General features: G+C 41.2%; 1 protein-coding gene across 1 annotated transcript in view; it reads left to right on the forward strand.

Moving 5' to 3' along the window:
• znf236 (zinc finger protein 236) overlaps nucleotides 1-13,594 on the forward strand; it is a 53,641-nt gene that overhangs the window by 23,789 nt on the left and 16,258 nt on the right. The window contains exons 13-25 of the mRNA XM_082551445.1: nucleotides 1,205-1,465; nucleotides 1,572-1,792; nucleotides 2,663-2,764; nucleotides 5,137-5,279; nucleotides 6,025-6,128; nucleotides 7,865-8,016; nucleotides 8,260-8,436; nucleotides 8,690-8,993; nucleotides 9,663-9,766; nucleotides 10,428-10,871; nucleotides 11,784-11,929; nucleotides 12,330-12,561; nucleotides 12,656-12,841. Coding sequence (XP_082407571.1) covers nucleotides 1,205-1,465; nucleotides 1,572-1,792; nucleotides 2,663-2,764; nucleotides 5,137-5,279; nucleotides 6,025-6,128; nucleotides 7,865-8,016; nucleotides 8,260-8,436; nucleotides 8,690-8,993; nucleotides 9,663-9,766; nucleotides 10,428-10,871; nucleotides 11,784-11,929; nucleotides 12,330-12,561; nucleotides 12,656-12,841 — 2,576 coding nt within the window. The remainder of the gene's footprint in view (nucleotides 1-1,204; nucleotides 1,466-1,571; nucleotides 1,793-2,662; nucleotides 2,765-5,136; nucleotides 5,280-6,024; nucleotides 6,129-7,864; nucleotides 8,017-8,259; nucleotides 8,437-8,689; nucleotides 8,994-9,662; nucleotides 9,767-10,427; nucleotides 10,872-11,783; nucleotides 11,930-12,329; nucleotides 12,562-12,655; nucleotides 12,842-13,594) is intronic.

A 13,594-nucleotide genomic window follows, 5' to 3' on the forward strand; every position in this document is an offset into this window, starting at 1 on the left:
CAAACTGAAGTGGGTCCAGTGATGAGCTTGTTAGGCGCCGAAGCTGAGCCAGGACCAACCGCTCCAGGGTCTTCATCAGGTGGGATGTCAGAGCCACCGGCCTGTAGCTGTTGAGGTCCTTGGGGCGTGAAGTCTTTGGCACTGGTACAACACAGGAGGTTTTCCAGAGCTGTGGGACTCTTCCCAACCTCAGGCTCAGGTTGAAGAGGTGCTCCATCACCCCACACAGTTGGTCCGCGCAGGACCTGACGACCCTCGAGCTGATGCCATCTGGGCCCGCTGCCTTCTTGCCATTAATCCTCCTCAGTTCCCTCCTAACCTGGGTGGTTGAGAGAGACAGGCTGGAGCCTTGTGTTGAGTGTGTATTGGATGCTGTTGTTGGGGGTGGGGGGGAGTGAGCAGGGTGAATAGAGGAGGTGTGAAGTGTCTGAGGTGTCAGAGGTTTGTTGACAGACATAATGAATTTGGTGAGAATGAAATAAATGAGATTGAATTCATGCAAGAGAAGAAAGAGAGTGTGAAGGGGAAGTACAGAAGAGTTGAAAAAGAGAAATAGCTATATTCAGCAAACCCACTTCAACCTGTAAATATATATATACTCTTAATCCTTTTCCCCCCCAATTTATTTGCTTGTTTTACACCGCACATGGCTGAACTTTATTAACCTTGTTTCAAATGACCCTGTCATTTATGGATGGAGAGCAATAAGTGGTCTAATCACTCAGCTGCTCTGCTCTGTGTATCTCTGTTGAACTTTCTAGCCAATCTTTATGACAGAAATCTAGTCATTTGTCTTTGAGGATAATGATAAATAATGATGCTGCCATGTGTGTAGTGCCTTTTTAATGGCTGGTGCCTCATTATTCTTGTTTTCTGGCAGATTTTGAGTTCTAACTTGTAATGCAAGCTGAGGATCTATGTCTGCCTACCCCTACTGACAGTGCCCTTGAATTACCCATGAACCTGTACTGATACTTAAAAAATTTAGGGAATTTGATTCAAGTTCACCAAGTAATATATCATCCTGACAGGTCATGCTGGACCATGCATAGTGATTTTCCACCTTGTACTAAGGATATACCAATGAATTCTGTTCCTTAGTATTGGCAGCATTCCTCAAAAACTCATCTACAGCAGTGTGCTAGTACCTTTTAGGCTGCTTGATGTCCCAATACACACTGAACCTGTTTTTGAATGTTGCCAGGTCTCATACAGGAGAAAGGCCCTACAAGTGTGTCCAGTGCAGTCGCAGTTTTGCCTCCTCGGGAGTCCTCAAAGCTCACATCCGAACACATTCGGGGCTAAAGGCATACAGGTGTTGTATGTGCGACACAACGTTCACCACCAGCGGCAGCTTAAGGCGCCACATGACCACTCACAGTGACCTGCGACCTTACATGTGCCCATACTGCCAGAAGACCTTTAAGTCATCACCTAACTGTAGGAAACACATGAAGACGCACAGGTCTGATTTCTGACAGTCTGCTTTTTCACAGATGGATTGGACTGTTTACAGGGATGTTGTTGTGCTCTGTGAATGTATCAATCAGAGCTATGTCCTGTCAAACCAGGTATGAACTGGCCCAGCAGCTACAACCCCAGTCAGGAGAAGACCCCCTGGGAGCTGGCACTGTAGCCCATGACATGCAAGTGGAAATAGAGGGTGACACTCTCCAGCAAGCCCCGGCTGAAACAGCAGAGCAGCAGAGCATGCTGGGACTGAGCCAGACAGAGGTTGTAAATGGAGGCCAGCAAGTGACACTGGACGCAAACCTGACTGTACAAGGAGAAGGTAAGAGCAACTGAATTCATGTCATATTATATAATGGAATATGTGCAAGTTGTGAAAGATTCAGTAGAACTCGTGAAAGCTGTAACACTGAAACCTCATTTTGCAGAGAAAGCGTAGCATTAAATTACCAAATTCTTCCAAAAACTCTGCGACTCACCTTCAAGAAAGTTTTCTGAGGTAATCTGTGCGTTGTGTGAGTTAAGTTTCATTGCACTGAAAACTTTCAGTTTTCTTAAACGTGTCAGAGAGCAGAATAACTTCAATGTACCTCCCCATCGTCTCCATCTGTTTGCTCTGTAGACCAACACATATGGTTTCACGCAGTATAGCTCAGCACACAGCCTCCAGAGCTTTAGCACTCCAAGGATAGTAATAGAATGATTAGTAATCCCTCTCTAAGGTCCAGGATTTGGTCCCTTAAAGTAAATTGAAAGTCATCTCCAGAAAGAAGCAGCTCAGCCTAGCTGACATCTGAAAACTCTCTAGATTTAAAATGTACATCATGTAGTCAGGTTCCATAATCTTGACCTCAGCTCTCTATATTTGATAAGACTTCATTAATATACAGAAAGCAAATCTACTTTGCATTTAAAGAAGGTACACTGCTAAAAATAAAGTGTAGCTTACAGTATTTTAATATGATACTTATAAATAAATATTGTCACACATAACACACAGTTATTTTTGTTATTCTAAAAATGTTCTGTGCATGTAACTGTGCATGGTGAGCTGTGTTAGTTAGGGAATCTGCAATGTAACTTGCTTTTTTAACCTCAATTGAAAGTTTAACAGTGGAAATATTGTTCTACTGTTTGTTTCTGTGAGCACTAACTAACTTGTTGCTTTGCATCTCTTTCTTTGTCGTGACAGACTCATATGTGACTACCCAGCATGCTTTGCCTCAGAATATCAGCCAGTTTGAGACACCAGCACTTCCTCAGTCTTCGTTTGACCAGCAAGCTCTAACACAAGGTATAAACATAGCATGTGTGGGCTGTTATGTGACAAAGATAACATGGTATGTTTATTTGCTATATCGTCTGTGCAAAACACAGGTTCACTGTTTCAGAATTCAAGAACCAGTAATATATGAAGAGTAGTAGTAACTCGTGCATAGTACCTTTAGTTATATGCACGCTTTCTGTTATAAGGCTTAACTAACAAAGTGTAGGTATTGGCCATATTAGTTATGAAATCTCTTATTTTGAATTAATACCAAAGGAAATCAGTCACACATAAATAGAATTGGTGGAATAACCCTTACTTCAGCTTCACAAAGGTCCCAAATGACAGAGCGATCGTGGGAGAAAGGAAGACTCTTTACAATTCCCACAACAAACCGAGCAACAGTTAATTTCATCAAACTATATATACCCTCTACCAATGTGTCTGGTATCTCCATATGTCTTTTGAAATCAGTGTGTTCTCAAACATTTTTCTTCTTCTTCTTGCACTAACTCACCATGGCGGCTGACTGCTGTTGCCAGCCAGCTTCCTTTGAGATCAGCATCAAACATCTGTGAGGCAAACTGAACTTTTCAATTCTGTGAGGAGGTTCTCTGGGAGAAGCCCTGTATTTCTTGCTACTTTATATATGTGTTGTTTACAGTAACTACACTGTGGTTGATTGAAGGTTGATTTAAGGTTCACACACTGTTTCTGCTGCACATTTGGTGGCTCTTAAAAGTGTCACATAAAGAATGTGCCCACACTGCCACTTTATTAACGCTACAGTCACACTAGAGAAAACAGTGATTGAGGTCGCGGCGCGAACAAAAACATTGTGATCGGATACTTTAAGGCAGCGGTCCCCAACCTTTTTTCGCCACAGACCAGTTTATGCCCGACAATATTTTCACGGACCGGCCTTTAAGGTGTCACAGATAAATACAACAAAATAAAACTAGTACCGGTACCGAAAAAAAGAAGATTTATTCATAACACACGTGAAAAGACCCAGAAAAACCGAGTTAACGATCAAAACGATAACAAAATAACGCTGAAAACCGATAAAAACCCTGAAAACTATACATTTCACACCTGAGCCTCAACTCTCGCGGCCCGGTACCAAATGACTCACGGACCGGCCGAGGCCCAGGGGTTGGGGACCGCTGTTTTAGATCATATCAGTGCTTTTTACATGAAAGCAAACATGTACACATCTGCCTTTACATGGTTAAGTAACTTTGTGACATGCTGAAGTTGGATTGGAGATGAGAAATCAGAAATGGAAGAGGAAAAAAATCAAACAATTTATTGTCTTTTTACTGGTGCTCCCCGGGCCTCGGACCAGGGATTGGGGACCGCTGCTCTAAGGAGCTTGGAAAGAAAAGCGTCTGGACTTCTTCAAGTTGCTTGAAGACGTTTCACCTCTCATCCGAGAAGCTTCTTCAGTTCTAGGGTCAAATGGTGGAGAGTCCCAGATTTAAAGCCCGGGGGGGGGGGTGTACAATGATCTGTTGCTGTCTGCACAAATGCAAATTCACATTAGCTACTTACATTCAGAGTCCAGCCAGGGCATCATAGATTTGGAACATCTGTCTGCTTTTATAAATTAGATTAAATTACTTGCAAACCTTTGCGATTCTGTCCAAGGGTGATTGTAGCCGATCTCCAGATGGGAGACAGACTGCTTTCCTTCAGGCAACCCGTGCAATCGCCTCAAACTGCATGCATGAATGCAAAAACAATTCAAGACAGTCACCTTGTGTTCTTTTAGCCAGTGCAATAATTGCAGAATATTCTTGTAACAGCCTCTAGGGTGTACATCACACAGCATCAGTTCAGCTTTAATTATGTAGCATGGCAACTGTTATCTCAAGGGAAGCTTTACATTGTAATGTAAAGACCTCCCAGTATTATAAAGGTAACCTAGAGGTCCCCAATGAGCAGGCGCTTTGCAGTAGTGAGGGGGAAAAACACTTTTATCAGGAAGAAGTGGAAAAAAGGCAAAGAGAGAAGAAGAGCACAGATAAACAAACAATACCAGCTATAACAATAAAACACCTTTCTGCTGCAGGCTGAAATCCCAGGGGCGGTCTGACACTTTGGAAGACTGATAGTGTTGAGTTCAGCTTCTTTTTTTTTTATAAATCAATAAAAGCCATCCTCCCTGATGGCTGATATTGTGCTGTGTAATGCAGATCTTAGACACTTTTTCAGATTTCATAGATTCCTATTATTATTCCTATTATGTTTTTAGTTGAAAAAAAGTGAAACATGTCTTGTGTTTGGGGTTTTTTTTTTGTTTTTTTCAGGTAGACCCAATATTGCTGTCAGCCAGAGGTTAGATCTTTGGATTTGACTATAAACAAGACTGATTATTCTCGTCTGACTCCATCTAGGCTTCACCATCACTGAAACAAGCTACAATCAGTCCCAGTTCTCCACAGTCCAGCAGCTGCAGGACTCCAGCACCCTGGAGTCTCAGGCCCTTTCATCCAGCTATCACCCTCCAAATCTGCTTCATGTCCCACCTGCTGAGGTGGTAAGTTATGAGTAGCTTTCCTTCTTTCATTTTAAATACATCATTACATTTTCATTAGTGTGCAACCACCTGAAACTAAAAATCGTGTTTTCACTGGGTTCAAATTAGCCCACTGGATCTGATATACAGGGAGTGCAGAATTATTAGGCAAGTTGTATTTTTGAGGAATAATTTTATTATTGAACAACAACCATGTTCTCAATGAACCCAAAAAACTCATTAATATCAAAGCTGAATGTTTTTGGAAGTAATTTTTAGTTTGTTTTTAGTTTTAGCTATTTTAGGGGGATATCTGTGTGTGCAGGTGACTATTACTGTGCATAATTATTGGGCAACTTAACAAAAAAAATATATATACACATTTCAATTATTTATTTTTACCAGTGACACCAATATAACATCTCCACATTCACAAATATACATTTCTGACATTCAAAAACAAAACAAAAACAAATCAGCGACCAATATAGCCACCTTTCTTTGCAAGGACACTCAAAAGCCTGCCATCCATGGATTCTGTCAGTGTTTTGATCTGTTCACCATCAACATTGCGTGCAGCAGCAACCACAGCCTCCCAGACACTGTTCAGAGAGGTGTACTGTTTTCCCTCCTTGTATCTCTCTCTATCATGCATATGTTATGCATATACTAGTGTCAGTAACCTCATTTATTCCCTGTCCTTGAAAGTGCACATGTATTTGTATGTGTTTTAAGTTGAGCCAGTATTGATCTTTTTTTTATGCAGACGAATGGGCTTCTTCAGCAGAGCAGTCAAAACGACCTCCAGTTGCCTACAGAGACACAGGAGTACCAGGAAGACTGTGAAGACAACACTAAGAGAGCCTACAGGTGTGTGTGTTTCCATGTACCTATACGACTGTCTTAAGAAATGACTCCCACCTCTTTAGTGTTTAAATTACTATCTTTTAAAAACATCATTAGTTTGAATTACAGCTTCCACACTTCCTTGCCTGTCTGTGCACCCATATTTCTCAAAGGCAGGTTCTGCAGTTTGTCTTTGCTAAATTATTTCAGAAATCTGTCAGGATAGAGGTCACTAGCTGAGCTCTAGTCAAAGGTCTCCTCTCCAGTTTTCTCTGCTTAGGCCAGATGATTCGGGACATTCAGTGAGATTACCAAAGCTGTTCTTGTTATATTTGCTACAAGTGACTGTACTTTAAAGTAAATCTTTGCCCATTCTTATGTTGTCCACAATCTGCTCCCTCTATCATCATGACTCACCTCCTCCTGGATTGACTACCTTAAGGCTGATCCATTACAGAAGTGATCTCAACCGTACAATGAGCAGAACCTGGTTTACACCACAGCATTTGGCATTCAGACTGAAGAGTTCAATTTTTATCTCATCAAAGTAGAAAATGTGCCCTTGTGTTGTTTGAGAGCAGTTTTACAGACCACGGGTTATTCGAGGGTAGTGTCAGTCTGCTCATTCCACTATTTAGAGCTGATTTCTGCAGCACTTACGCCTGATGAGTCTGGGTGCTGCAGGTTTTCTGACATGATCATTGATCATAAACCTCTGCTAGGCTCTCCTGTCCTTTTTTCTTGATCTACAGTCTTGTTATTAATTTTGTGTCGCCTAAATCACCCAAACAATCTGTTTCCAGAGCCTAAAAAGATTAATGATATTAAGTGTTATAAGCAGTGACCTTGAGAAGGCAGATGGTTTATAACTTTGTCCTTAATAACCTTACCTAACTTTGTTATCAGTGTCTTTCAATTTAAACTTTTGCACAGATAAAGCAATAGTATTTACAGAGATTTATTCGCTCATGTGTCTCAGGCTTCTCATTATGTTGAAATGGATTGACATCATTTTTTGTCTACTTATTTTGCCTTATTTATGGATTTAACTGAAATGAAATTCAATATTATTGGTTTTCTAATTTATTTCTAGTTAGACAGTTGGTGACAGTTTGCTGTCTATCCATACAGTCCATAAAAACTGACCAGAGAATAGTTCAGTTTCTAAATAAATCTAAATACTTTAACTGCACTATGTGGATACTGCTACTGCTACTGGGCCAAACTCTTTTATATTCGAAAAGCTGAGCCTGTAGTTTGTACTAAATTATTCAGTTTAGCTCTGGCAGATGATGTAAAGGCTCACCTGACTGACGAGTGGTCTATCTTTAAAATACAGCCCAGGGCCTTTGCTTCATCATGACCTCTTCCTATGCCCTGCATTTCTTCTCTTTCTTTTATTATCATTATCAGATAATGCCTTATGCTTTTATGTGGTTTATGGTCATGTTTAAGAGAAGACTAACAGATGTTGCACAAAACCACCAGTTAAAATAAAACATGTTTGCGAAAGGCAAGCTGCTGTTTTCTTAAGCTGTCTTGTGTGTATGTCCTTTCTCTATTTCACAAATAACAAGGCAGTGTAGATCATACGTCCAGTGAAATATTGCTATGTTATTAAAAATGTAATAAAATAATTACATGTTAAGAATTGTTCCAATTCGCATAAATTACTCTCCCAGATCTGGTGAATAACAATAATTCATAAAGATTTACAGCGATTCATTCATTCATGTTGTTGCTGTTTTTTCCATCATCAGGTGCAGTTGGTGCAGTAAAGCCTTTAAAAAGTCAAGCCACTTGAAACAGCATGTGAGATCGCACACTGGGGAGAAACCATTCGGATGTAACCTCTGTGGACGAGCCTTTGTATCAGCTGGAGTACTCAAGTCCCATCGGAATACCCATACAGGTGAGCTCGAGGTCGAGTATGCCATGTTTCACAATGGCATCCTAATTTGCCTAAATTATCTACACTCTAGTCCTTCAAAAGTGGAATAAGTCTATGAACTAAACATACTAAACATGACATTGATTTCATTTTAATTTTTTAATTTGTAAGTCTTTTTCAGGGACTGGCAGTAACAGTAGTGACACCCTAGAGGCTGTCACAAGGATCACACAACACCTTACCTCTGTTCTGTCTTCCCAACAGGAGTGAAGCCCTTTAAGTGTAATGTTTGTGACGCCTCCTTCACCACAAATGGCAGCCTGAATCGCCACATGATCATTCACATCAAGTCTTTCAAATGCTCCATGTGTGATGAGAGCTTCCGGACCAGCCTGCTTTGTAAGAGGCATATGAAAAAGGAGCACGCCATGGACGATCAAAGTAAGCATTACTGCATTGAGTTATACTGTATTTATATTAAACTATATGGTCTCTCCATCTTACACTGTTATGCAGAGCTGTACATGCACCACTTTTCCTTCAGCGAAGAGTGCCACATTAATCAAGTACAACATACATTATATCAGGCTTCAGCTTGTCTGAGTGCATCTTTGTCTCAGTCCAAGCTGCCTTGCATCAAAAGAAAGTGTCAACCAAAGATAGAAAGTGAAAAAACTGACTCTGTTTATCACAGTTATAAGCCTGGAGTCAAGTCAAGATGTGGAAGAAGAGGAAAATGAAGAGGAAAGTGAACAAAAGACATCAAAGAGGAGGGGTATGGAAATTATCACGTTCACTGAAGAGCAGGCAGCCGAATTGGCGAAGGATCCCGGCGAGGAGGCCTCAGTTTCGGAGCGAATACTTTCCCAGTCGGCAGCTGAAAGAGATCGGATCAGTGAGATTAAAGACAAAGCCGTGGAGCTGGAAACCGAACCCAAGTTTGCCAACTGCTGCAATTACTGCCCCAAGAGCTTCAAGAAGCCCAGCGACCTCGTCAGGTAAATGTTGTGCTGCGTATATAAATTTAGAAGAAATTTGTTTGTCTGCAGTAGTCAAAGTCTGAATTGTGTGAGTGTTGATGGTTGGAGGCTTATAGGACTGTGGACCTTATTTAGTTTTACAGCACTTGTCTGAACTGAATAATGACACAGCATAATAGCATTAACATTGCTACTGTGTCCTCACACCCACAGTTGGGCTGTGAAAATGCAGTGGAGATTACATTAACCATCTAAAGGAAATAAGAAACAGCCTTAGATATAAATCATCAAGCTATAATTTAATGCATTAAGTAGATGTTGGATAGATTAACAACAAGCAATAGTTTATATGTATGAAGCCAAGGAAAACAAATCAAGGACATCAGAGAGGAGGTCAAAATAAATGCATTTTAAATCTCTTCAAATTCTGCTCCATGTTATTAAAACTGCACCACAAACACATTTTTTTCATGATCTTTTTCAGTTTCTCAGCTAAACAACTCACCAGAAAGATAAACTGTATGTCCATGGATGATAACCATTTGTATATATCTATTCATATTAGGGTGTGTCTTTACTTTATAATGCATTTAATTTGTTTAAAAGAAATGTAATCATCACTTTGATATTCTCATGTGTCCTTGTGCTCTTGCAAGTATAACTATATCAATCCTTTTCAATGTCCAGACACATCAGGATCCACACAGGAGAGAGGCCTTACAAGTGTGACGAATGTGGGAAGAGTTTTACAGTGAAGTCGACCCTGGACTGCCACGTTAAAACACATACAGGTTAGTGGTTAATCAGTAGAATATGTTGCTGACTTGTTTGTGTCACCACAAACACCAACCTTACCTTAAAGAAGCTGACACAGTAAGATTGAGCTCTGTTAATTCCGTTCGTTTTAGTAGACCTAGCTAGTCATATATTTGTATAACCCTTTTTTTCAAACACACAGTCAAGAATACATTCATACATAACATTAGGTTTTATAAAAATGGCTGTACATCGTAACAAGATGATGCAGTGCTTTAGTAATTTAAAATAAGAGCATGGACCAAAAAGGAGGCCAACTGCTGGAATACAGTCTCAGCAGATCGGCTTATACAGCTCATCTACTGAGACCTTGACATTTGTAGCCATTTAGATGTGATTAATAGCATCTTAAAATGCATTGTGAATTTTACAGGACAACGAGATCACTGAAAAGTGCACGCCTAAAGCAAGTTAAGCAAGATAAGAGAAAAAAGAAAAAAAAAGTTTATTAAAAGTAGTAAAAGTTATTGGCTGACATTAAAGGTTTGACGTTTTTCTCTTTCTCAGATCAAAGAACCAAGACTAGATTCAAGATTCAAAATTCACATGCTGGTCAAAAATAAACCTGCGGTTTTTAAAGAGCAACGATTCATTTTCAGTTTGCCGCACATAACATCCTCTTTGTTTCTTATTCAGGTCAGAAGCTTTTCAGCTGTCATATGTGCAACACCTCCTTCTCTACAAAGGGGAGCCTGAAGGTGCACATGCGCCTCCACACCGGCTCCAAGCCCTTCAAGTGTCCCTTCTGCGAACTCCGCTTCAGAACTTCGGGTCACCGCAAAACACACATCCAGTGTCACTTCCGTCCAAATGGCGACGGCCGCAAATCCAAGCGTTCTTCCTCGTCCTCCAGTCAAGCCAGACAGGGTCAAGACCCAGCGACTGGGCAGGGTGTGGCTCCAAGTCAGGGGCAGCAGCCAACTGGATCAGAGGCTCTTCAGTCTGTGGGGCTGCTGCAAACACCCAGTGCTGACCCCAGCATTTACCTCCCAGCTAACCAGGTTCTCACAGGACAGTTTGACCAGAATCTACTGCAGTCAGGACTAGTAGGACAGGCCCTCCTGCCCGCCTCCATGTCAGGTAGGGATAATTAATGAGCCATTACTTTAATGCTGTAAAAGAGAGAATTGCAGCAAGAACAATGGTGTTTTGTTTATAACACACCTTTGATTTTAACTGACAGGTCCTAATGTTTTCAGTAAAGCACCATAAGAGCACGAAATGAGTGAAGACTGGTGCCCAAATTTCAATATCCAAGATATCACTGTGCAGTATTATTGACGACCCACTGGCAACACATTTCTTGTGAATGCCACAAAGAGTTACACATTCCTTGGTAGAAATGATAGGTGTACGATTAATGCACCAACAGTTGGTTGTTGTCAGCAGTTGTGACAGGAATGCCCCAGAGGATCATCATTTGTAGTCTCATTGCTTCATATTCAGTTGGCAACATCAAGGGCAAAAAAGGGTTGCACCGCGGCACCCGATGTCAAGCAGACAAAAACACGCCTTCATTGAAGCCCCAGCGCAGTGCGTGGTTGTTTTTGAAGGAAATCGGTCTTTATGTGATGAGAAAAGTCTATCAAAGCATCTCCAAACATTCACAGTGATCGAATAAAAGAAAAGGGAAACAACAAATGATGCAGGGACGACATTGTGATTATTAATTGGGTTTTTGGAGGAGCTCTGATTTCTAAATGCAGCACTGCAGTCAAACATTCGCTAAAATGTTTAAACGATTAGATTGATGAAGTCTGGCAACATATAAATTTACTTTTCCCACCCTTCACCTGGAGCAGGACAGTGGAGTATTCAGGATTCCTCCCCCCCCCCAACATAGAAAACTTTTAACTCACATTTTCCTGCTAAGAACTGTTATCCATTAACCGTTAATTATAGTCTTATTCGCGTGGTCCTAATCCTGTATTATTACATAGCTACTCTCCTGTCAAACATTTACATATGTTTGTGTCTGTGTGTGTGCCTCAGCTGCAGGAGACTTGACCGTGTCGCTCCCAGATGGCCTTACCACGCTGGACGGCATCCACTTGCAGCTGACGCCCGCCAACCTGGTGTGTCCCAACGTCCAGATCTCCGGCATCGACACCAGCAACATCAACAACATCACACTACAGGTTACACATCACCCCTGCCGAACTCTGTATTATTATCCATATTACTATCCATGTCTAGCCAGCCTAATGTAGGTTGAGATGTGCTCCGAAGAAAACGTGTTTGAGTAATGGTTATTGAAATAGTGTAAGCTATTGAAGGGTGAGTGGTGGCAGGGTGGCAGTCATGCTTCTGAGTAATCGACAGGGAGGCACATCCTATAGTGATACAAGCTAGGAATGAGAACAGTGTCAGTCAACAAAGTCATACATAAAACTTTGAAAATGTTTAAAAGCATTGAAAGGAAATCTTATCATTACTTTATTCCATAATGTAAAAGAAAAGAAAATCCTAACATTGTTGCTGATTCCCCCACACATGCTCTCCTTCATTTTCAAGTTAAGTAATACTCTCTCCTTTCAGATCGATCCCGCCCTCCTGCAGCAGACTCTACAGCAAGGCGGCCTCCTCTCGCAGCCCCTGAGTGTCGATACAGGTCTGGTCTCCCACTCAGGGAGCCAGCTCATGTCTACAACTGACACCTCAGTGTCTGCCAACGTTGTCATCCACCCACTGACCAGCCTGGCCTTGCAGCCCTCCACTATCACACCTGCGCAGGTCACAATGGCTGGACTATCTGAGCAGGATGCTGCCAGTATGTATGACAGCTCTAAGTGAAAAAAACATACAGAGTGGCCACATTGTACTAGGAGGTCACCATCTGTGTTATGTTGCTGTGGGTTGTGCAGGTTCTCAGGACCTAAGCAATGTCATGGGCAGCTCTGCGCTAGTGGCAGGTGGCAACAGCGGTCAGGAGATCACCCTGACCATCAACAACTCCAGCCTGACACAAGCTCTCGCCCAAGTCCAGGCTTCAGCTGCTGGTTCTGGCACAGCAGGAGGAAATCCTCAGGAGATCACCCTCACCATATCAGGTAGAAACAAAAATATCAAATACCAAAAATACACAGCTCTGCTGAACATGTTTTTTAGTAAAGGCAGAAAGGGGCTATTGATAACAAACATGGGAAAATAATAATTTAAAAAAAGCTCTCAACTATCACTATTGATTTTCTCACTCAGGCAAACACACTAGCAGGCAAAGAGGAAAAAATGAAGCCAATAATAACTCAGAGCCACTTCACAAACCCAGATCTAAAGACACTCTATTAGAGGCCATTTTTCAGCTTTTGTATACACCATCAGCATCACCCATTTGGCTGTATCATCTGGGGATTTAAAGTTCATTGCATCAACAATGTGAAGGAGGGATGTAGCTGTATCATTAAGCCTGCTAAGTCTACTCAGCTCAGCTCAATCTCTCTTTCATTTCAGCTCTCTGACTTATTGTATCGTGATTGCAGTCTTTCAGATTAAAGCTTTAAGAAGCTATTCTCATTTTAAGTTTTTTATTTATGAATAAGTGTAGTTCCATCAAAAATAAGATTTTTTCCTGCCCAGGCAGCAGAAATTATTGGGCTGGAAATACATCGTCTTAAGAGAGAAAAATGTTATCAGTCATATTCTTCTTATTTTAGTGTGACAATATGTTTGGTTAATAAAAGTTAAGCACTTATTAAACTACACCGTATGTGGCATTGCATGGCATATTAATCATGTGTAAAACCTAATTCAATTAACCCTGAAGGAATTTTGTTGAGTTACTTTGTTTGAATCTTACTTTGTTT

The sequence above is a fragment of the Aulonocara stuartgranti genome, assembly GCF_965226115.1.
Source record: "Aulonocara stuartgranti genome assembly, chromosome: 11".
In the NCBI taxonomy this organism is placed as follows: Eukaryota; Metazoa; Chordata; class Actinopteri; order Cichliformes; family Cichlidae; genus Aulonocara; species Aulonocara stuartgranti.